The following is a 25,757-nucleotide window of genomic DNA, read 5'->3' on the forward strand; positions in this document are numbered from 1 at the left end:
AATGAATTGTCAGCAGGCAGAATCCATCCTGACCATATTCCTCATTACATTTCAATATATGTTAATGGTTGTTATGCATGTTGTTATGAATATTACTATAGTTTTGGAGATTATTGTTTCATTAAGAGCAAAACCTGCATTCCTGATCCTGGATGAAATGGGAAATACATATAATCTTGACTTCATGTAGTGTCTATAGAAAGCCAGGCTGTTCATCATAGAGGTTCTGTAGTAAGAGCTGACTTTTTGTGCATTTCCTAATATCTCTATCATTCTCCTTTAACCACCCAGTATTTTTAGGCCAGTTAGCTATTGTATAATCATCATTGGGCAAAATGATTTTTCACCAGTGCCTCCATGATTTTATTTTCATTTTGTCCCTAGACCATAATTGAGATAGTATTGAGTCACTGTTAGCTGAATTGAATCAGAATAGCATTTCCTTCTTATTCTATCACCATCCAAAAGCCGCTTTAAGAGTTGCAAAATCTGATAGTATTTCCATTCCAGTATTTTGGAGGGAAGTCAGCAGACTGGCAGGGAGTGGGAACCAAGGCAATAAAGATGGAGTAGAATCATCAATGTGAACAGCAAATTTCATGCCTATATAGTTTGTTGCCAATTCAAGATGGATGGGTAGTATTGTAATATGGTCGTGGAGAAAAACACTTAGACAGCTGAAGTCACATCTAAGACTAATGCATCTAACACTTCCACCACAAATGCTTTTTGGATTAGAACTGGTCACTGACTGAGTTAACTGCCACTTTATATAGAAATCCAATTCTGCAGACATCTTTATTGCATTATGCCAACAGTTCAGTTAGGATAATTACATGCAAAGAGCCAACAAATGCAATTTTATTGTAATTAATATTTGCTCTGCTGTTCCTTTCAGCTCCTTCATCTGATTAACTCATGTGACTCACAATCTTTCCCAGGAAATGCCATTTGCCTGAAAAAGGATCTACTTTCTGATAGACTCTGTGGGAGCCATTCTGCTGGCAGAAGCTGGAAGGGAAAAGTTAGCAAGGAGAAAGAAAAAGAAGTAACAATAATATTACACACACAGAGATATATATGTGTTTGTGTGTGTAATATTATGTATGTATGTCATGTATATGTATATGTATATACATATGTATATGTATATGTTATACATACATAATATTACATTCACAAACTCATGGACATCAGAACTGATGTTGATCACAGGTGATAAATGAAACTTATAATCATTAACCAAAGACACAGAATTTGACAAGTTTTCAATAGATTGGAAGTAAATGGTAGAAAAAAGGCCTGTTCTAATTACTACATATTTAATTGTAAAGCCTAGCATTTAAGCAGGATAAATGATTAGCGGAATGATTAAAGTAGCAAGCTAGAAACTAGAAGATAGTAAATTCTAATTCTGTCATAGACATGAAGCCAGTTGGGTGACTTGGAGCCACTCACACCTTCTTAGCCCTAAGAAGGAGGCAATGGCAAAAAAAGTTCTGCAAATATCACCAAGAGTCAAGACCTAGTCAAAAGCGTTCAGGCACACCCCCAAAAAGAAAAAAGATGCAAACAAAAAGAATCAACATAAAGTGGAAATGAATATAGTTCATCAATATAAATGCTGAGAATCATTTTTCAGTGTCTTCTGCTTTTAATGCCATAATAATGGCTCTGGAAAGGAAAGTTGTTAGTGTAAGAGGAGAAAAAGGCCAACTTAAAAAAAAAATATTTTAAAGTCTGAGACAGCTTAAGAGGAAAAAAGGCACCTCAAACCAATATCTATACAACAAGAAAAAAAAGAAAATGATTCTTAAGGGTTTGGGGGATTTTAAGTGTCAGAATATCTTTACAGTCTTGCTTTATTGGGAAAACAGTTATGATTTACTGCATCTATGTGCGGCAGGCCGAAGTCAAAGAAAATTCTGCCCAATTTATCTAGAGTTAAATTAGGTGCTACACGTATTGATTTGCCCATTTCTCTATCCATTAATCTGGTTAAAAAAGACTTTATGAAAATCTTACTTTTGGCTGTTAACAGTTGCCAAGGTTTTAATATCCAGCACAGATATAACACTAATTATATATAGTGCTAAGTATAAAATTATTTCAGGCAATTTCAGTATCTTTGAAGTCACATTCATTCTTCCTTCCCAGACCCCTTTATGACAGCTTGAATGGCATGCATTTGGAATAACATTACCTCTAGCAATTTCAGTGCTATATATGGAGGATATGGCTGAGAAGAATAAATATGAATTCAAAGACACCAAAATCGCTAGAAGTAATGGTATTGTTGACAAATACATGGCCTGCAGATGGTACAGACGAGCTGCCTGCCAGCCACAACCATTGGTCCCCTTAGGGGAGTTGGCATACTTACACAGTTGAAACTAGGTTCCAGCTACTCCTGCCACTTTAGCTTGTTTGTGACCAAAGTGCCACACATTGTGCAAAGAAATGAAACTTCAGTTAGAATAAGGTGACCAACTTTTTTACAATGAGAAGGAGGACACATGCGTGTGTGCTGTGTCGTGTTTCAGTAAGACGTAAACAAAGCCACTTGCGCACGGCGTACTCTTGCATGTGGCGCACTCTTGCATATGGCACACTCTCTCAAAACAATTTTCCTGTGTGGAGCATATGTGTCTCATAATTGCCTCTCACCGACTGTACCGAGCCTTGACAAATCATTATGTCAAATACAAATTAAACTGGGATGTTGTTTTAAACTGGGATGTCTTGAATTATCTAGGACCAGAGTGTTTAGTATATTTTAATTGGTTTTTTAATGTTTGTATTACATGTATTTTTATCGTTCGCTGTTCACCACCCTGAGTCCCTCAGGAATAGGGCGGTATATAAATTTAATAAATAAATAAATAATAAATAAATATGTCACATCACACACAACGGATCGGATCGGCATCGATCGAATACGGAGATTTACAGATTAGTCTTCACATATCAAAAAGGAGGACATGTAGGAGGACACTTTTCGAGAGAGGACAGAACTGACAAAAGAAGGACGATTGGTCACCTTAGTTAGAAGCAGATGGAAAATTGAGAGATCGCTGATGATGACATCTGGGGTGGTGGGCGGGGCCTCCTGCCGGTTTTACTACCGGTTCTTGCGAATCAGTCCGAACCGGGGGCAACCCACCACCGATGTGAATGTGCCCTAACAGTAAAAATGCCGATATAGAGTACCTTGCTACTCAATCAGGAGATGAGAAGATGATAGGGAATTATTTATAAGAAGTCATATTAAAAAAGAGCACAGTTTAATTTAATTTTAATTTAATTTCCAATTTATATACCGCCCTTCTCCCTGAGGACTCAGGGTGGTGTACAGCCAAGATAAAAAACATAGAATACAAATATTAAAACATTTAAAAATATATATAAATTTTGGCCCGAAAGTTAAGAATCACAGACTAATTAAAAGAATTTAAATTTTTTTTTAAATTTCTTCTTAAGCCAACCCGGCTTGCTGAAAAAGATAGGTTTTCAGGGAACGACGGAAGGCATTGAGGTCCTGGATTCTTCTTATCTCCGGGGGCAACTGATTCCAGAGGGTGGGAGCCCCCACAGAGAAGGCCCTCCCCCTGGGGGCCACCAGCCTACATTGTTTGGCTGATGGCACCCTGAGGAGGCCCTCTCTGTGGGAGCGCACGGGTCGATGGGAGGTCATCGGTAGCAGCAGGCGGTCTCGGAGATAGCTAGGCCCTATGCCATGGAGCGCTTTAAAGGTGATAACCAACACCTTGAAGCGCACCCGGAAGACCACCGGGAGCCAGTGCAGCTCGCGCAGGAGCGGTGTTACATGGGAGCGCCATGTTGCTCCCATCACTACCCGCGCTGCTGCATTCTGGACCAGCTGGAGCCTCCGGGTGCTCTTCAAGGGGAGCCCCATGTAGAGAGCGTTGCAGTAGTCAAGGCGAGAGGTGACGAGGGCGTGAGTGACTGTGCACAAGGAATCCCGATCAAGAAAGGGCCGCAACTGGCGAATCAGGCGAACCTGATAAAAGGTCCCCCTGGTAACAGCCGTCAGATGTTCCTCCAAAGACAGCTGCCTATCCAGGAGGACTCCCAGATTGCGAGCCCTTTCAGTGGGGGCCAAAGACTCGCCCCTAATAGTCAGTGATGGAGTCAACTGACTATATTGGGATGCCGGGAGCCACAGCCACTCAGTCTTGGAAGGGTTGAGCCTGAGCCTGTTCCTCCCCATCCAGATCCGCACAGCCTCCAGGCACTGGGACATCACTTCAAGGGCATCGTTGGGGTGGCCTGGGGTGGAGATGTACAGCTGGGTGTCATCAGCGTACTGGTGGTAACCCCAAAGCCACGGATGATCTCGCCCAGCGGCTTCACATAAATGTTGAACAGAAGGGGCGAGAGGACCGATCCCTGCGGCACTCCACAAATGAGAGGCCTCGAGGTCGACCTCTGCCCCCCTGCCAACACGAACTGCGACCGGTCAGAGAGAAAGGAGGAGAACCACCGCAACACAGTGCCTCCCACCCCCAACTCTTCCAGCCGGTGCAGCATGATACCATGGTCGATGGTAAAGTTGATAAAGTAACACATATTAGAGCACAGCAAAAATTATTTCTGAATGGAAAATACGATGTAGAAAAGATATGGTTACAAATTCCAGGCCTCATGCACATTCTAGCCCTCTACAACTCAGTTGTAATATTTTTATCATTTCTCTTAGTATGCTATCCAATTAACAACATAAATAAGAGGATGGATAACTTATTCCTATGTCTATTTGACATCCCCAACTCTAGTTCCATATAATAAAGTGGGAAGAAGCAGATTCTTATAAACATAAGTTTTTTTTTTCACTTCTTGCAGTAAATATTTAATCCCTGCATCAGACCACATAATACCCATTATCTTTCTACCAGAATTTACTTATATTAAAATTTCTCCATATGTCATTCCATCTTTAGTAAGCATTCACACAGGTTCATCTACTTATTCTAGATTTTTTTTTTAACCATTTTTGTTGGCAAATGTTGGCTCTGTTTTCCCTGTCAAACACAACCATCTTGGTCTTTGATATATAAATGTTCAGCTACACTTCAATACAAAATACAATCTGTCTAACATTTGTTTCAAATCATTCAGGTTCTCAGCCAACAGCACAACATCACCCGCATACTAAAATATCATCTGCATACTTTTACCTCCCCAACTGACACAGGATGACAATATTCCTTATTATTAGACAACCATGTGGATGTTACATATCCTTCACTTATTTCCTCTTGCTGTTGAACCATTTGCTAAGAAAGTTGTTTATTCTCATGCATGCTTTATTTCCATCATATTGCTCTTACTGCACTCAGCAAGCAAAACATTCTATTATTCAAGCTGATTCACTTAAGCATGCACTTTCTCTGCAACGATAAAGTAAATATTTCTTCAAACGTTCATGCATTTATCAATCAGCTGCTGAAAGGACAAAAAATTGTTTGCACAACCCCCACGGGGCATAAAAGCACCCTGCATTGCTTGGATTTTATGCTTGTACTGTTTTGATCAGAATTCTGATCAAAAGACCTTTTGTTAGACTTCTCTAAGGAAGCTGGAGCGGAAACACATAAGCAGGTATTCAGGAATATCAAGGGCTGCATTTACTGTAGAAAACTGAATGAAGCCATTATGACAGTATTCCAGTGACTAATCTGTAATTAATAAATGCAAGCCCTATTTATAGTGTCTCAGGGATGAAATGATTGTGCTATTTTCTTCCACCCATAGGAAAAATAATGGCCAGGAGGAATGGCTTCTATGTGTCTGTTGTTCTGTTGGCAGACAAATCTGGTATCACGCTGTCTCTCTGTGACCTTTGGAAAACTGAAACGAACACCTTTCTATGTGTGTCTACTAAATCTATACAGTAGTGTTTCCATTCAATCTTATTATCTTGACCTTTGAATAGGGGGAACAGTATCAGCTTTCTTCCTATTGTCAGACAGAGATGTAGTTTTCACACACATGATAAACAAGTCCCACAGCCACTCCATATGTAAATCAATCAATCCAGGGGTGGGTTCTACTTACCTTTACTACCGGTTCGCATCGGGAGAGCACACGCTTCTGCACGTGCGCAGATCACCTATGATGACATCCGGGTCAATGGGCGGAGCCTCCCGCTGGTTTTACTACCAGTTCTTGTGAACTGGTCTGAACTGGGGGCAACCCACCACTGAATCAATCCATATTTTCACTTTTTTCCCAGTTATACCATTTACATCTGCAGCCTTATTGTTTTCAATATTCCCCCAGTAGCTGTGACTCTTTTTATCATTTTTCCTATGCACTAACATTCATAACAATCTTTTCAATTCTGCTCTTTGATTATCATGTGCAAATATCTAGAGTATTTCTTCCAGCTTTCTCTCACTTCAATTTTATCCGAAATTATTTTAGTATTTTCCTCAAAGACCTATGATCAAGTATTTCTAAAAAAGGATATTAGTTAACTAGTTTATCTAAATGTCAAAACAGAATAGTCAAAAGGCATGTTTATTATGATCTATGAAAGGCACGACTTTCATGTAACCTACATCCTGTATCACTGTGATGTGAACATTAGTGAAGGGGAAAGGGCACTCTTCAAAATTTTGCTAGACAATAGAAGGCTGCTAGACAGTACTAAGAAAGGGCATATGTATCAAAATCAATCTATATAGATTTAGTGAACACATATCTAATATTCTTTTTCACTGTACAGTTTAGTTGAGTATATTTAATTGTTTAAAAAAATCCCTCATTCCTTACCATTGTCCTCTTTTCATGTGGTTTTCCTTTTATTATGTCTTCTTGGAGGGCAGTTTTGTATAATGATGTAGCTAGTTTGGTGTAGAGGTTAAGGTATTATTATTATTATTCTTGTGCCATATCTGTCATTGGATGTTGGTGATCATGTTGGCAATCCTATTTTTGTCAACAGCCGTATGAAAAAGTGCTGCTGAATTTTGTCCAAACCGGTCCCTTTTGAAGCCATGATGTTCTTTTTTTCCCTGGTCCTCGTTTGCCTTCAATCTTTCCCTGGAGGATTAAGTGAAGGATGCCATATTTTTCTGGGTGTCGCATCACATGTCCAAAATATTCTAACTAGCTTTTTAATGGCTTTGATGATTTCCCTTTGCTTAGAGGTGGCTTATCACCTCCTCTTTTGTGATTTTGTTAACCCAGTTTATACATAACAGCCATCCGTAAATCCACATTTCAAATGCTTCTAGTTTCTTCAAGTGGTTTTCTGTCAGAGACCAACTCTTTACTCCGTAGAGCGGGATAGAAAAGATGTAACATCTGACAAGCCTGATTTTCAGTCTTAGGCTTATGTCGTGACCTTTTTCATTTTGAAGAGTGCTGTTCAAGCTTTCTCTATCCTTGTCTTTACTTCAATGATCATGTCCCAGCTTTCATGTAAATTAAAACCAAGGTATGTGGTATGTACCTCGGTTAAGGTACTAGGCTAAAAATTAGGAAGCTATAAGTCTTAGGCACAAAGTCAGTTGAGAGCCTTGGGCCAGTCATTCTCTTCCAGCCCTAGGAAACAGGTAATGACAGGCCACTTCTTGTCAAGAAAAATGCAAGGATTTGTCCAGGAGTGGGACTTGAAGGCCCACACATACCTACTTTTGTTAGGATATTTTAATGGCTAGCCAGTGGTAAGACCAAACCCCTCTCTATCTCACTGATTGGGGCTGTGGAGGATTTACCATTACCCAGGGCTCAAGATGGTTATTACAAGCCCATCCAACCCCACTTCCTACCTGCCATCCTGGAGAGGGAGAAAAAGGCTGGAAATTATTGGTGTTATTTAAGAATGTATAGACATGTAGACAGAAGTAACTCAGTTGATGTTCTATTTATTTGATTTGTAATGCACTTCATCCCTACACAATGCTTATATTTAGTTGTCCACAAAGCTCTTAATGAAGATTTTCAGCAAAGTCCTTTGTTTAAGAGTAGGAGCAGTGGGTTAAACTTTCAGGTAATTTTAGCCAGGTTACTGGTTAGGATAGGAAACTAAGGGTAGGAATAACTGGAAATTTAAGTTATTATTTCTAGAAATAACCTATTCTTTAGGAATAATTTGCTCACAGAAATATAGGACCCTGTTCAGCTTCCTTGTGTAGTTTCTGTGGAAAGTTAAAAATTTGAGAAAAAGTATTTGGGGGAATGATAAATTTGGGATCGGCTCCTGTGTGGTGACACCATTGCAGTTTGGTTTACGTTACATTATTTTCTGTTTGTTGTGTTGTTATTAATCTCTGCTTCTACAGTCAGAGGCCTTTAGATTGGAGTGACACTGAAATGTCAGGATTAAATAAATAGATAAATAAAGAAAAAGTGCAGTCATGTAATGGTAGTTTTGTTGTTCTGTTTTCTTTGAAGTTGAAGTGCAGCTGCAGTTGCACCATTATTTCATATTCTAACCCGCATGGCATTGCAAAATGTTTGCTGTAAGGTGGAATAAAACTGTGAATATTGATTATGTTTAAAAAGAAAAAAAAACTGCTGCTCTCTCTGTCTTTTTTTTCAAAGTAGATTTATTATATCTGATGAAATTTGTAAATGCCATGATAAAGGCTCCAAAGATAGATGCTACCTGCTGACTTCATGAGTAAGAGTGTTTGTCAAGGACTTTCAAAATAAAAAAAGACCATCTGAAATGCTGTTTCATGGATCAGTGGCATCAGATCTAGCAAGATAGACAATATGGCTTCTTAAGCATTTGCTTGCATTTGCAATATATATCTTATGCAAAATGGATTCTGTATTATGTCACATTATACTGCTGCCATAGAACAGCAGGATAGTCTGTACTTGAAGTATCATTCTTCCCAGGAGCAATAAAGTAGGCTTGATATTTTTTCTTCCTAAAGTGCTTCCATTTATTATCATTTAATTGTGTCAGACTTCCAAAAAGCTGAGAGGAAAAGACCTCCATGCTCCCTCAGACAACCATGAACACCTTTCTCTTTTAAGAATCAATTTTTACATTTATTTTTCATTTATGGAAAAGGTAACTGTTAGTCGGTTTCTATAAACCTTTTCTACATGGCAGATACAGACTTTGTCACAAGGTTCCTCAAACATAATCCAAAAGGAAAATTAATGTAGCAGAAATATTAAAATATGAGGCTCTGGTGATTTACTTGTTTTTTTTCTTTTTTTCTTTATTTTTAATAGCTGGCATATTTCAAGACTGACCCGTTAGCTTGCGCAATTGTAATAGCATGATAAAAGCATCTTATTTTGATAGTTGCTTTTCTACATCTCATCATTAGCGGTGTCATGATGGTGCAATCAATGTTCTTATGTACATCAGGAGGAACTTCAAACACACTGTTGGCGCCACCATCTTGACTTTTTATGATTTTATTATCAAATTTTGCAGACATCTCTGTTGAGCATAGATCCAAATGCTCACTGTGACTGTAGGTTCTAAAAACTAGAGCTGGTCACAAGTGGTTTTTCAAAATATTTCACAAAAAAACTCCGACAATTTTTTAACGGCAAGACTCTAGCTTAATGATAATAAGGTAGCAGCACCACTACTGAAAAAGTCCAGAAGTTCTCTCACAATGACTTCTTTTGAACCTGTGGATGACTGAATAAAGTATTGTGCGATCAAAAATGAGAGAATTACACATATATCTTGGTCATCTCATAACAAAACAAACACAAGAATAGTATAGTCCACTTTACCCATGAATTCCCTTGTACCGGGGAAATTCTTCTGAAATGTTCTCTTCTCAAACTGAATGAAAATTGATCTAAAAACTATAGAAAATTTCTCTGTTATCAGCCTGAGACCATCACTTGACTTCACATTAAGGAAGGATTCAGAATAGACCTTGAGACTTTAAGGAACATCTGGGCAGGAAATAGTGACTTTAGAGAACATCTGGTCAGGTGTTTCTTCTGCGTGAACTTGCACTGTTGTCAATGTAAATCACAATATAATATTTGCTTTCAGAGTTGTTTATTTGCACTTAGCTTATTTTTATGCTGGAATTTAGGGCATGTTTTATTGTTTGATATTTGTTGACCTTTTTTAATTCTTGCAAACTGTTCTAGGAGCTTTTGCTGAAGAGTAACTAGTATATAACTTATAAATAAATAAGCACCTTATCTGTTACTCTTGATGTTATTTTGCTGCTTACTCCTTCTTGTTGCCGACATCTAATTTTATCCTGTGGACAAGTAATTAGGCTGTTCTAGGGAAGTAAATAGATGATTTTGCTGTGCTGGAGAACTTATCTCCCCCTCCATCCCTGCTGTGCCTTTTAGCTTTATTTTCAAACTGAAAGCAGATAGCTCCTGCAGAGCTGTAGCCAAATCAATTTTAGTTTCCAGCAGGAATGCTAGACTGTCACTTTTATGATGAGGGACATGCAACCGTCAAGAAAAAAGCTATCACAAATAAGAGAAAATACCCAATCATGTGTGCTAAATGTGTTCTCAGCATGCTGATGTAGCTCTGCATTCATGAGGTGCTGGCAACCCATTCATGTTGGCTTGCAAGCTACTCTCCAGATTAAAGATCTTACTTTGAAAAGAAAATATTTGGAATGAAACTGGGCTTGGGTTAGTACACTTGAAACATATAATACTGTCAGTTTGGATATATTTTGGCCAGGAGGAATGGAAATGCAAACTGTTTGGTGAGCACCTGCTTCAAAGAAGTTCTCATATGATTCGTGTCTATGGAGATTCTCAGTCATCCAGGTCATGATCGTCCCAAAGGGTTCTTTCAAAGGGCAACTGGACTTTCTTGTTTTTCCTTGAAGACGTTTCGCTTTTCATTCAAGAAGCTTCTTCAGTTCTTCACAAACTGAAGAAGCTTCTTGGATGAGAAGCAAAAGGTCTTCAAAGAAAAACAAGAAAATCCAATTGCCTTTTACAAGAGAAACTTTGAGATTCTTATATGATTCATATACAAATCTTAAACATTTGTATTGATTTGTACAACTGGAGCAGGAATGCAGAAAATCTAAAACGTGATCAATTTCATTATTTACAAGAATAACTTGACAATTAGGGAAAGAGACAAGAATGACATAAGGGTGGGACAGACCATTTCTGGTACTGTCAAAAGAGGATTGGGAGGAAAATAGTCATAGAAGGAGAAAAAAGAAAGAAGAGTGAAATCTACAATAAATGTAGAATGGCCGCAGGCAGAGAAAGTAAACTAGACTTGTAGAAGTTAAATCAATCTCCCTGAAGAGAATATCTCATGCTTTTAATATTTTTGACTTTTTATTGTTATCTATTCTTGCTACCTTTCTGAACTCTGAATAGTTTGCTTACCCTCAAAGAAATAGCATGATAAATATGTACTAGGCATATATCTACGTAAGTAAGCAACATCTCTCTTTGATAAAAATCACAGTCTTGGTTTGTAATCTTTACCTCTCTCACATTTTTCTCGTAGGCACATTCCTTGGTTTTCTCATTTTACTCATACCCTTTTTTTCACAAGAGCTATCAGATCTGGGCTGTAAAAAGGGAGACAAGTGAAGAGTTTTCTGCATTGCTTTGTGACCACTTAATAGCCACCAGGAATGCAGCCTAAATATATCATCCCTTCCACCTCCGTATCAGATCCTGGGAAAAAATATTCTCCCAACAGCTTGTATGGGAGAGTCTTGAGCTTCAGGGGCATTAGGTGACCAAGCAGACAGGAGAACACTTTCTCTGCATCACCTGGTGACAGCCAGTGGCTGTCATTCAGCCCCTGCATCATTGTTATCATTTCCCCCTTCCTGCACCTCCTCTGTTACCTGCTTCACTTCATACAGTATATTCAAGAAATAGGCAGGAGATAGATATTGGTGGCTTGGCCAGGAATGGAGGAGGGGAAGTTTAGGAGATTGGTGGAGGGACACAGGCAGGGGACTTTTGCTGTGGCTGGTAGAGCACAGGGATGGGTAGAGTGAGAAGTGGGAAGAGGCCCGAATTTAGGAATCTTGGCTTTTCCAAGCTGCAATGAAACTGCTTAGAGTATGCTATAATTCCCATAAAGCAGCTTTGCATTTACAAGTGTTTTGTCATTCTGAAATATAAAGGATAAGTACAAACAGGTTGCCATTATAATTTTGAATGATTGCTGAATAAATGGTCATTAAGTGAGGACAACTTGTAATTATAAAATATAAAGTGTATAAATAAAAATAAAATTTATGTTTGGGCATTTTACAGTTGGATAACAAGCATGGACAAGTCGAAAATGTGATTAATAAAGAATACATTAAAAGAGTAAGAAAAGTACTAAAGAAAAAATTGAATGGGGAATCACCATCAAAGCCATCAATGCCTAGACATTGGGCAGCTGGCTTTATTAACTGGACACAGGCTGAACTGGATTGTCTGAGCCCAAAAACTAAAAAACTAATAACTATTCATTTTGCATTACATCTCTGTAATGATACCTGTGCTGCAGCAATGGAGGTAGAGGTTTACCTCAAGTCCAACAAACTGTCAAAGAAGAAAAGCATGCATCGGAATATGAATATTGAAGTAACATAATCAAAACACACACAGAATGCTGACAATAAAAAAAACATGTCCAATTTCTAGAAAGACTAAGTGAAAAGTGGATAAAAATAAATCCTGGCAATAGCTTATAACTGGAACATTACAAAATGATTCTCTAGGCTTAATTTTGGCTGTTCAAGAGCAAGCTATTTGAACTAATGTAATCAAGGTCAGAATTGAGAAATTGTCTAATGAATCAAAATGCAGATTGTGCAAAGAGACAGAAGAAACAGTAGATCATATACTGAGCTCATGCAAGATGATCACACAAACTGATTATAAATTATATAACACAGTCACCAACATGATTCACTGGAACATCAGTAAAAATTATCCGTAATGAAAAATTGTTGGGAACTTAAGAATTGTAAAAGTAGTTAAAAATAAGCAGGTTAAAATATCATGGGATTTCCAAATAGAAACTGATAGTGTTGGCATATAGCACATCAGATTTAATTGGCTGAAAAGAAAAAAGTGTGGATACTTGATGTGGCAATACTAGGAGATAGTAGAATAGGCAAAGAATTGGAGAAGATTGCAATTGCGATTGCGATCTGAAAATTGAAACTGAAAGATTATGGCATAAACCAACCATGGTATTTTCCGTGGTTATTAGCACACATACAGTAGGTTGTTGGGAAGAACTCGATGTGTATGAAAGCCAAGAACAGCTAAAGAACTGACAGCTGTGATTTCACATTTCTGTCTATTTTATCATAATATGATTATTAGCACACATACAGTAGGTTGTTGGAAAGAAGGCAATGCATATGAAGAGCAATATTAACTAAAGAACTGGCAGCTATGATTTCACAATTTTTTCTATATAATAACAACAACAATAGGATCTCCTAGATAAAACTGGGGGAATGAACTGGAGAATTCCATTCATGGTTATCTCAATTTTTCCTACATATTGTAAGCTATAAAGTAACCCCTCAGTTCTTCCTGAATTCCATTTTTAGTTCAGAATATTTTTCTTTTATTGATGTTTTTCAACAGTTGAATACATTAATTATTTATATTGATCGGTACCTTTAATCTTTAAAGTGTGTACACAGGCTAGTATTACCTTTAATTCTTATTGATTGATACTGGTGATAGTTATCTGGTATCAATATTTCTCTTTTTGTTGTTTGATTGCCTTCTAGCCAACAGTACATTGGAAACCTGCACTCTTGTGAGTGCGCCAATCATTCTGAAATCATTGTCAAGAAGCCAAATATCCTACCTCCAAAGCCAACTGGAACAGTAAACTGTGTTGGTTTTTCTTCAAAATGTCCTTCTCCCCTACCTCTTTCATAGAGCAGATTGCCTGCATCTGGTCTGTTATGTCGATATGTCTTCTCTTCATTGACTGAAACATAAAAAGCAGTCTGGTTTTGGATTGTGTAGGGCTAAGTGTGTAGGCCTGAAATAGTTAGGAGAGCAACAGCTGGTGAATCAAACCAGGCCAACTGATTACAATCAAAATATACATAGTGTTAAAAGGAAAGGTAGCCAGGCATCTATTATCGCTTTAATATGATTTGAAATAAATAGAAGGGGAAAACAGGAGGAAAGAAAGAAAGAAAGAAAGAAAGAAAGAAAGAAAGAAAGAAAGAAAGAAAGAGAAAGATACTAAGAAGGGGAAAGGAGATATTTATCATAATTGAAAAATTCCAATAGATGCTGTATAACCACGCAGTCACAGAAAATTTATATAATTTTCATTTCTTTATATTCTTTCTTTATATTTCTTCATAATTGTAGATGCTAAAATTGAACATTATTTGCATTAGTGCACAAAAAGTGCACTAATGAAATTCATTAAAAAGAAAAAAGAGGTTTCTTTTGGAATGCTATGGAGCATGGTTGTAGAATAGCTAAGCAAAAAATATAGGTAGTCCTAGACATAGTGACCATTCATTTAACAATAATTCAAAATTACAATGGCTTTGGAAAAAGTGATTTATGACCTGTCTTAAAAGACTTACACAGAATCCTGAAATCCTTTTTACTGTGTTAAAATGTTTTTGGTATTTTTAATTGTAATGTATTTTCTGAACTATAAGCTGCTCAGAATTATTCACTGTAATGGGCAGCTACAGAAATTGAATGAAACAAACAAACAAACAAACTCTAGGAAGTACAATATGATAGCATAATGGGACTTTTAATGTTTTCTGTCTAGAAAATCACTGAATTTCTTGTCCATATTCAACACAATAAATGCAGAAAGCTTTGTGACATAAAACCACAGCAATACTGGGTTCGCCATGTAATGGGCAGAAGGAATAATTTTGAGGAACAGAGAAAGAATCCCAGCCAAGACAATGTTCAGATAAAGGAAATATGCATCTGAGGCAGAAATGCAATTTGACAAAGCATCTGATGCATGACCTTCCCTAATTCTCATGAAGGACAGAGGGAAAAAACACATTCAGATTTATAAGATTGTCTTACCCAAAACTTAGAATATAAATAGCATTAGCATTCATAACTCCGATTTCCTAGTGCAATCTAACTTAAAGAACTGACACCTTATCTTTTCTTTTCAAGATATGGGGAAGCACCAAAGCAGGAAATATAAGTTACACCTACATTCTAAGTGTAATGGAAAGCATTTAGTCTTTGGCAAGACATATGGGCACTCTACCAATCTAAAAGCTAATCATAGACTTGCTCACTTGTCAGATAACAGTCCAGGCTGAGAGACACATTATCAAAGGCAATGATGGCTTCTGATCCAGCTTTCCAGGATGCAATAATCTGAAGCCAAAATCTGTAAAAGAATAATGGAAGAGATCAGACAATGTCAGTCAAGGCAACCAACTCATAATAAAACCACTTTGCTCTTGATACTCTCAACCTAGCCTTAAATTAAAAAGCATCACCTTCTCCAATTGGGGCCCTCTGGTTGTGTCAACTATACAGACTGAGAATGATGGGAGTTATAGTCCACACATTTGCAAAGTGTTGGGTTCTGGAGGACAGATAAAACACACTCCTGGAATCTGGCAAATCATTTGTTTTAACAAGATAAAAGCAAGTATTTAGTTTAGATACATGTGAAAGTATATATGCTGATACACATAAGACTTCACTATGAAGCCATCTTCAAATGGGTGGACAGCCACCGGGGCAAGAACAAATTGTCTAATTTCTGGGATTACTCATTGATTCTGGCCCACTTGGGATCATCTGTGGTACAATATGTGATGCTGCCTCCTTTTCTTTAGAGGCCCTTGGCATAGTTTGTTAGATAAAGGAAAGGTCTTTGCTACATCTATAAAAAGGAGCTTTGCTCTTACACTTGGTATCTATTTTCACATAAATGTGATTTTCAGCAGTGTTAATCAGAAATGCTCAGAAATATTTATTTCTGATGTATCACAATGGAAGATCGACAGAAATCCCAGAGCTGTAGGCCAGACTGGAAGGCTGAAAAAAACATCTTGGAAGAAAATGTTTTTAAATTGTTTTGTCCTTAAAATACCTCAAACTGGTAGACACAAGGAAGTATCCTTGCACTTAACTTTTAAGCTACATGGCTTATTTAATAATATTTTATACTAGTATATTTTATGCTGGATTAGTAGGAATATTTAGATATGAATGAATACATGTATATGTACACACACAAACACACACACACACAGTACACACATTCTTATGCAAACATGTGTGTGAATCCATGTACACAGTCATGTCCATGCATATATAGATATAAACACCAGGATGAAATAGATTCCCTGGTGAAAATAGTTATTAAAGCGTTATCTTTAATAATGAATATTTGAGAAACAGACAATACTTGAAAATATCCACTTCTCCCTTTACAAAATGCCTCCTGCTTTAATCCTCATTTCCTCTGAAATACTCCCTATAGAGTTCAGGTCTTCATACTCATAGCTGCATTGCAATTTCCTGATAAGGTCACCTTTTATTCTATTCCACATATGAGTTCACTTGAATTTTAATAGTTAAATTAACAACCTGGATTTCTATCAGATGAATGTTCTATTGATCTGATTTAAGTTAAATAAATTAAGAGCATATTATTGACTTTATAATTTAATCATATTAATACAACATAAAGGCCCATTGGTGAGGGTAATGGTTTATATAAGGATAGATTCCTGTGTCAATCAAAGATAGTTGTGTTCTAACCCATATGTTTTTTTTTAAATTTTCTTAAATAGAGAAAAACTAAAAAGTGAAAAGTGTGATACATAATCCCATTCTAATAAGGGCCAGAGTGCATTTTATATTAGTAAGAGTGAAATGTATATAAAATGCCATACCATCAAGATCTCTCTTTTATTATTTCTCAACAGAAATAGTAAAAAAAAAAAGCACAGCTACGGCTATTTTAAAACCACAATTAAAATTCAATAAAACATAATCACAGTTGCCTGCCGAATATAAATAATACCCCCTATAATATAGTCATTGCCAAGGCTCATCACTATTGCTGAACCCCCAGACACAACGTCACAGCCAAGTCGAGCACTTCCTAAAGCCAGGAGGTAGGTGCCAATCTAAGTTATATTACAATAGTAGCAGCCATCAAATGGAAAATCTTCATTCCTTTATTTGAAAATGCCAAGCAATCCATTAGGGATGAAAAATTAAATTGGCATTTCAGGTATCCTACTTCTAAATGCAGTAGAAATAAGTTTGTCTTCTTGATGGATTACTGCAAAGAAAACATTCTAAGGATTGGTTCAAGGAGGCAAAAATGGTGCCATTAGTTTCTCAAAAATATTAAGCCTTCTCTGGAAGGGCATCTTAAAACCTGTAACCTCTACATTTGAGGCAAGACAGCAAAGACAACTTATGCATCCTCTACTTAGATTATTGCTGTTTTCTTCCTTTCTGCTTCATATGTAAAAGATGCCTCTCAAAACAGAAAGCCACTTTTATCAATGAAACTTCCCCATCGGATTTAGAACAACGACCCACAACATCCATATTTATTTCATTTCTACTTAAAAATGCTATTCAAAAGCATGAAATAATTCTCAAAGCATTGAGTCATGATAATGAGACTAACTACGGGTAAGAAAAACTTGTTGAAGGCAACACAAATCATGTTCCGATGATTGCTCAGAAGGAGTCTAGAGAATAATAATAACAAAGGAAACAACTCACATGGGACAACATTGTTATGAATTCTATTAAATTATTAACATTCTACATATTAACAGACGTTATGTACATTTATCAAAATACTTTCAATTTTTCAAGTGAATGGTTAATTTAGGAAAGAAATGTATATGTTGAAAAATAATAAAATAACAATGCCAATCAATGTAATGAATGATGAATGATGGCAAACAAAGATTGTTACATCTACTTTTGTTCACAGAATGTGGACAATTCATAAAAACAGAAGAACAGAAGTTGGTATTCAAGGATAAGCCTTCATAACACAATCTCAATTTTAGCCAATAACAAAACTAAATCTTAACTTTATAACTCCTTGTCCTTCACTTCAGTGTCTATACTGAGTAGGCTTAGCTTTTTACTGCTGGATATATTATTATTATTATTATTATTATTATTATTATTTATTAAATTTATATACCGCCCTATTCCTAAGGGACTCAGGGCGGTGAACAGCGAACGATAAAAATACATGTAATACAAACGTTAATAATAAAAAAAACCAATTAAAATATACTAAACATTCTGGTCCTAGGTAATTCAAGACATCCCAGTTTAAAATAAAATCAAAAAGCAATATAAAGGGAAAGTTAGGCCAGGCCGGCCTGCTGAAACAGGAATGTTTTGAGGGCACGGCGGAAAGTGCGCAGATTCGGAATCTTCTGTATCTCTGGGGGGAGCTCGTTCCAGATGGTGGGTGCCCTCACAGAAAATGCTCTCCCCCTGGGGGCCGCCAGTTGACATTGTTTGGCTGACGGCACCCTGAGAAGCCCCTCTCTATGGGAGCGTACTGGGCGGTGAGAGGCTATTGGTGGCAGAAGGCGGTCTCGTAAGTATCCCGGTCCTAAGCCATGGAGCGCTCTAAAGGTGGTAACTAAGACCTTGAAGCGCACCCGGAAGACCACAGGGAGCCAGTGCAGCTTGCGCAGGAGGGGAGCCACATGGGAGCGCCATGCTGCTCCCATAACTACCCGCGCGGCCGCATTCTGGACCAGCTGGAGCCTCCGGGTGCTCTTCAAGGGGAGCCCCATGTAGAGAGCATTACAGTAGTCCAGGCGTGAAGTGACGAGGGCATGAGTGACCGTTTTTAACGAGTCCCGATCCAGAAAGGGACGCAACTGGCGAATCAGGCGAACCTGATAAAAAGACCTCCCGGCCACAGCCGTCAAGTGTTCTTCTAAAGACAGCCGTGAGTCCAAGAGGACGCCTAAGTTGCGAACCCTCTCCATGGGGGGCAATGACTCATCCCCAATAGTCAGTGATGGCACCAATTGACTATATCGGGACGTCGGAAACCACAGCCACTCGGTCTTGGATGGGTTGAGCCTGAGTCTGTTCCTCCCCATCCAGATCCGTACAGCCTCCAGGCACTGGGACATCACTTTAAGGGCATCATTGGGGTGGTCTGGGATGGAGATGTATAGCTGAGTATCATCAGCATACTGATGATACTTCACCCCAAAACCACGGATGATCTCACCCAGCGGCTTCACATAAATGTTGAACAGAAGGGGTGAGAGAACCGACCCCTGTGGCACCCCACATATAAGGGGCCTCGGGGTCGACCTCTGCCCCCCTGTCAACACAGACTGCGACCGATCAGATAGAAAGGAGGAGAACCACCGCAACACGGTGCCTCCCACCCCTAACTCTTCCAACCGGTGCAGCATGATACCATGGTCGATGGTATCAAAAGCTGCTGAGAGGTCTAATAGGACCAGGATAGAGGAGCAACCTCTGTCCCGGGCCCTCCAGAGATCATCTACCAATGCGACCAATGCCGTTTCCGTGCTGTATCCAGGCCTGAAGCCCGACTGGAACGGATCTAGATAAGCCGATTCATCCAAGTACTGAGGAAGCTGTCGCGCTACCACACTCTCAACAACCTTCGCAATGAAGCGAAGGTTGGAGACTGGACGGTAATTAGCCAACACTGCTGGGTCCAGAGAAGCCTTCTTGAGGAGAGGCCTCACCACCGCCTCCTTCAAGGCAGCAGGGAAGACACCCTCTCTCAAGGAAGCATTTATAATCCCCTGGAGCCAGCCTCGTGTAACCTCCCGAGAGGCCAGCACCAGCCAGGAGGGACACGGGTCCAATAAACATGTGGCTGCGCTTAGTCTGCCCAGTATCTTGTCCACGTTTTCCAGAGTCACAGAATCAAACTCTTCCCAGATAATATTCTCAAGACTTGCCTCCATCCTCCCTCCCGAATCTGAGCAATTTTGTCATACAAATATTGTACAAAGTCCTCGGCTCTACCCTCCAAGGGGTCCTCCTGCGCTTCCTGGTGGAGCAGGGCGGCCAGGCGATTATCTGATGACGCAATAAGAGCGGAAAAATAGTTACATTTTGCCGCTTTTATTGCCACCAGGTAGGTCTTAATATGAGACCTTACCAGTGTTCGGTCAGATTCAGAACGGCTGGCCCTCCAACTGCTCTCCAGGCGTCTTTTCCGGCGTTTCATCTCCCTCAGCTCCTCGGTGAACCAGGGAGCCAGGTGAGATCGACGCCGGGTCAGAGGCCGCAAAGGCACGACCCGGTCCAAAGCTCCAGCGGCCGCCCTATCCCAGACAGCCACTAGGTCTTCAGTCGAGCCGTGTGCCAGAGCCTCAGGAAATGGCCCAAGCTCCGTCTGGAACCTATCCGGGTCCATCAGGCGCCTGGGGCAGAACCACCTCATCGGTTCCGCCTCCCTGCAGCGGGGTGTGGCGGTTCGAAGGTCAAAGCGAAGGAGGGAGTGATCTGACCATGACAAGGGCTCGATCGCTATATCCCCTATCTCGAGACCACTCAGCCACTGACCAGAGACAAAAACCAGGTCCAGCGTGTTTCCCCCCGTGTGAGTAGGGCCATGAACTAACTGGGTCAGGTCCATGGCCGTCATGGAAGCCATGAACTCCTGAGCCACCTCAGACGCCTCACCGACGGATGGCAGGTTGAAGTCCCCCATGACCATAAGTCTAGGGGTATCAATCGCCACCGCGGCTATAACGTTGAGTAGTTCAGGCAAGGCCGCTGCCACGTGGCAGGGAGCCAGGTACGTAACCAGCAGGCCCATCTGCACCCCATGACCCCACTTCACAAGGAGGGATTCACATCCGGCCGTCTGAGGAACAGTGGCCTCCCTCGGACTAAGACCCTCTTTAATGATAACTGCCACCCCCCCGCCTCTTCCCTGTGACCTTGGCTGATGAAATGCCTGGAAACCGGGTGGGCACATCTCTATGAGAGGGACTCCCCCCTCCTGGCCCAACCAGGTCTCCGTAATACCCACCAGGTCCGCTCCCCCCTCCTGAACAAGATCACAAATGAGGGGGGCTTTATTTACCACGGACCTGGCATTGCATAGCATCAGCCGAAGGCCCAGGGCCTGAGGGTCTGTGCCACCTGGGGAACGAGAAGAGCATTGGGGGCCGGAGCGTGCCACCGCTTGAAGACAGCGAGCGCGCACTCCCGCAATTTGATGTGGCCCCCTACTCCCACCATATCTGCCCCTCCCACCTACAGTACTGATGTAATGTCTATCAACAGCACAAGTTCTAACCCTCTCCTTGGCCCCAGATTCTGCATCTCCTCCGCCGTGCTCTTCAGATGGACTAGACCCCATCCCTCGCGGGTTAATCCCTGAACCCATACAACCCACCCCCCTCCCGGGAGGCTCCCCAGCCTCATTATTTACATTGGAAACCACCCTCCTCCCAGATCCCCTTAAAATAGAATTTGAAAAACTATCTAAAAAACCCCAAAGCTTCCGGTTCTTAGCATACCACCTCTCGGGGTTCCAAAACCCGTCCTTGAGGGCGGCCCTAGATAACTGGGAGGGCCAAACTTGCGAGAGGGGGGAATCTCGCAGTGCTAGGAGTTCTGTTATTGAATACATCGGAGGTGAGATAGAATTGGAGGCGATGAAAGGCCATTTTCTTCTTAAGGTGTTAAAGATGGTTTAAAACAGATGGTTAAGACAAAAAGGGTAAAGTAGATAATTGTACAAGGAAGCTAATATAATAGAACATCGGAATACCATCTCCCTCTCACAATGATGGGAAAGTCTTGTGATTAAAATAAGTTAGTCATAAAAAGGGGGATGAGAGTTACAATGACCGCCCTCTCACGGCGACCAGTCCAGAGTTACAGAAACAAAGGAGAAGATGGTCCGTCCCATCCACTTGTATAAATATTACAAATAAATTGTTCAAGACTCTCGATGTCTATGCTTCCTCCCTTTCTGATACCAGCAAAAATCCGAAGATAAGGTCGAAAAAAGCAAAAGTGGAGCATCCAGGTGGAAGAGATGAAATCAAATAATCAGGATAATTAGGATAGTCAAGGAGGAAAAGATATTTTAAAAAGGCTATAAGTTGATCGAAACAGCTGCAAGTTTGTTTGTTTGTTTGTTTGTTTGTTTGTTTGTTTGTTTTCGCTGAATGGCCAAACTAGGCCTAGGTCTAGTAAGGGGGGGGGAGAAGCAGACAGGGGAAGATCAAAAAATGTCTTCAGTTCTCAGCCCCCACCACTACCATGCTCTTTCAGATAGGGCCATTCAGGTGATTAAGTTGAATTCAGGTGATCAAGTGAATGTCCAGGCCCCCTCCCCATTACATCGAGGGGGGGTAACTGCTTGCAGCAAAGCCCTCTCCATTGTCTAGAGAGGGCATCCTCATAGCCTAGCCTCCCGGTGTTGCTGCTGCTGTTGCTGTCAACATCGTAGTTGCAAGTGTCATTTTAGTCGGCTCCGCCTCCGTATCCATGGCTGCCGCCCCGCGTTGCCACCCGCAGCGCTCAGTACGCTGCAAATCAAGTTTACAGCAGCCCAGGGACCGCCGCCGGCGCTGCCTGTGCCGCCACCGCCACAGCAACATCGCTGACCGTTGCTTCAACCGCTCCAGCCCCGCAGCCGTTTGAATTATGACAGTCAGCTGGGCCTCGGTTTCAACGTTTGCTGCCGTTTACCGCCCGCCGCGCCATCCCTAACTATCTCCACGGCGGCTGGGTGTTCTTCCGGCTCCATCTACGGCTCAATCGAGCCGGCTATGCTTCAGCTTGCTGGGCGGGGGTTGTAAGATGGTCAGCTGCCCCCCCAACACCCTCGAAAATGCCGGACATCGCCCCTTCGTCCTTGGCATTCAATAAAGAATCGCCATATTGGTCTGCTACCCGGAAGGAACCATTGAATGCAGTTTGAACGGGTTTGAGATTGTATTTCAAGAAAAACTTGTAAAGATGACCCAACAAATATTCTGAGTTTTTTGTTAAATCTTTTTCAATTGTATTGACTCACTTGTCTATTTCAGTGGAGGGAAAAGCAGAAAAAAGTGCAGCCTAAGAAGTAGACAGCTTTTCCAGCGTTTTTGGAGTCAATTCAGTTCTTAATTTCTTTATACGAACTAGGCTGGATGAAATGGGTCATTTCTTATTCTCTCCTCCCTTTGAACAACTACATTATGCTTCTCACTTGTGTTCTCACATGAATGTATAGTATGGGGAAAGGCACTCTAAAAACAGTTTCACAGTTCTTTGGTTCCTGGCATAGTATTTGGTAGCTGATTTAATTTGCTGTTTTGTTATGCTTTTCCTATAATGCTGCCTTTGTAAGTTTATACTGCATTTCTATTTGTTTCATACTGCATTTTTGCTATTCAATTTCAATTTTCATAGTGTCATTTATACTTTCCATCCTACTGACCTACAATGAAATAAAGGTTAAAACTTTAAGTAAAGTTTTACCGAATAAATACATGCTAATGTATATATTAGTCTCTAGGATCACAGAGGGTTGTGGATGATACACAGTTAAGGTGACCAGACGTCCCGCTTTTGGCAGGACAGTCCCGCTTTTGAGCAATTTGTCCCGCGTCCCGCGGCGTTTTAAAAAAGTCCCGATTTTTCATTCTGCCTCCTGAGTCCCGGCTGCCTCCTGAATCCCCGCTGATGGCTAGAGGGAAAAAAAACTCTTTAAACTCTTGCCGCGGGGCTTCAAAGGGCTGACCTACAGCTGATCAGTGTTAAAAAAAAATGAATAGACCCATGCCTGCAAAAATAGAAAAAACAGCCCCTGTTAACAGCTTCCGCTAGGTTAATTAGCTGCAAAAAGTTCCTGGAGCAGATTTTTTTCCCCCTAGCTATACTGAAAACAAAGGCGAAAGCGAAACTAAACCTGCAACGTGACAAAATGAGGCAGAGAGAGATTTCTTTCTTTTTCTTTTTCCTCACCAAAAAAGGTAGGTACAAAACTGCAAACAATGGGAAATTTTGGGCAAAAGAGGAGAGTTCAAGATTTTAAAACACAAAAGAAAAAAAGCTCTATTTAACTAGGGAATTGTAATAATTGAGATACTATTAATAATTGTATATTGTGTTGAAAGCAGAAATGGTTAAGTTGTGGTTTGGAGGAATATATGGGGGAAATTATTTGGTTTATTATTATTGGTAAATATAATTAATTGATTTGTAAGAAATTGGATTGCATGGAAATAATTGGAATATTCATGTTCATATTGATTAATATACAAAAAAGATAGTTATATAACTAATTGATTTATATTAAAATGTTGAATTTGTATTAAACAACTGTATTACATAATTACATAATTAACCAATGTGAGGATGGATATAAAAATAGATGACAATGGGAAGGGGTATAATATAGAATAGAAGGGAAAAATTGAATTTGATTAAGATTAGAGATGAGGATGAAGGGTAATATTGTTTTTTTTAAAAAAATGGATGAGGAATAAATATGGCAAAAAGGAAATATAGAAATTGTAAATTTAATTGAAATGACTAAACGCTGTTTAAATTTGTGAACCAGCCAAATATTCTGTTCAAAGAAAATACATTGTATGTTTGTATGTGTGTTTCTAATTATTGCCATTTATTCATATTTGTTCTCTTTTATTCTTTAAAGTTTAACAATTCATTCTTAATCTTAATATCTTTATATTTGCTTGGGGTTGGCTTTCTTCCCTTTCATCTTTTTTATTGTACAGCAATCTTTCTCCTCAAACCTACCACCACTCTCTTTTCTTTCCTTCTTACTTTCTCTTCCCCCCACCCTCTTTTTCTCCTCCCTACTTCCTCTTCCTTTCTCCTTCTCCTCCTCTCTTCCTCCCTCTCTTACCCTCACTCCTACTCTAATTTCCATTCCTTCATCCCTCTCTATTGCTGTATCCTTTAATGCATATGGACTACTCAGAGGGCTGAAAAAGTTATTTTTGACTGGTCCTCACACTTTTGACCAGTCCTCGAACTTACGACTGTCCTCACATTTTACATTTTTGCCCTATCTTGTCACCATGGTGAAGAGAAGCAGTTGTGAAATGAGTGACATGGTTGTTAAGAATACTGCACGGGCATAAATATGAGGATGGTCATAAGTGTGAAGACCAGTCAAAAGTGCGAGGACCTGTCAGAAATGACTTTTTTCAGCCCTCTGGTTAGTCCTTTTGTGCATATGGACTACTCAGAGGGCTGAAAAAGTTATTTTTGACTGGTCCTCACACTTTTGACCAGTCCTTGAACTTATGACTGTCCTCACATTTTACATTTTTGCCCTATCTTGTCATCATGGTGAAGAGAAGCAGTTGTGAAATGAGCGACATGGTTGTTAAGAATGCTGCATGGGCATAAATATGAGGATGGTCATAAGTGTGAGGACCAGTCAAAAGTGCGAGGACCTGTCAGAAATGACTTTTTTCAGCCCTCTGGTTAGTCCTTTTGTGCATATGGACTACTCAGAGGGCTGAAAAAGTTATTTTTGACTGGTCCTCACACTTTTGACCAGTCCTCGAACTTACGACTGTCCTCACATTTTACATTTTTGCCCTATCTTGTCACCATGGTGAAGAGAAGCAGTTGTGAAATGAGTGACATGGTTGTTAAGAATGCTGCACGGGCATAAATGTGAGGATGGTCATAAGTGTGAGGACCAGTCAAAAGTGTGAGGACCTGTCAGAAATGACTTTTCAGCCCTCTGAGTAGTCCCTATACACATAGCCATGGCCACCCGGTCACATGACCAGCTAGCCACGCCCACC

At 40.0% G+C, this 25,757-nt stretch overlaps 1 protein-coding gene across 1 annotated transcript in view; it reads right to left on the bottom strand.

Annotated features, from left to right (window-relative positions):
- Positions 1 to 25,757, bottom strand: part of ALK (ALK receptor tyrosine kinase) — a 641,419-nt gene that overhangs the window by 77,393 nt on the left and 538,269 nt on the right. The window contains exons 10-11 of the mRNA XM_087883123.1: positions 15,243 to 15,337; positions 13,805 to 13,930 (exon numbers count right to left, since the gene is read on the bottom strand). Of these exons, the coding sequence (XP_087739249.1) occupies positions 13,805 to 13,930; positions 15,243 to 15,337 (221 nt within the window). The remainder of the gene's footprint in view (positions 1 to 13,804; positions 13,931 to 15,242; positions 15,338 to 25,757) is intronic.

This window comes from Pantherophis guttatus, chromosome 1 (assembly GCF_059756535.1).
Source record: "Pantherophis guttatus breed Tessera chromosome 1, ASM5975653v1, whole genome shotgun sequence".
Classification (NCBI taxonomy): Eukaryota; Metazoa; Chordata; class Lepidosauria; order Squamata; family Colubridae; genus Pantherophis; species Pantherophis guttatus.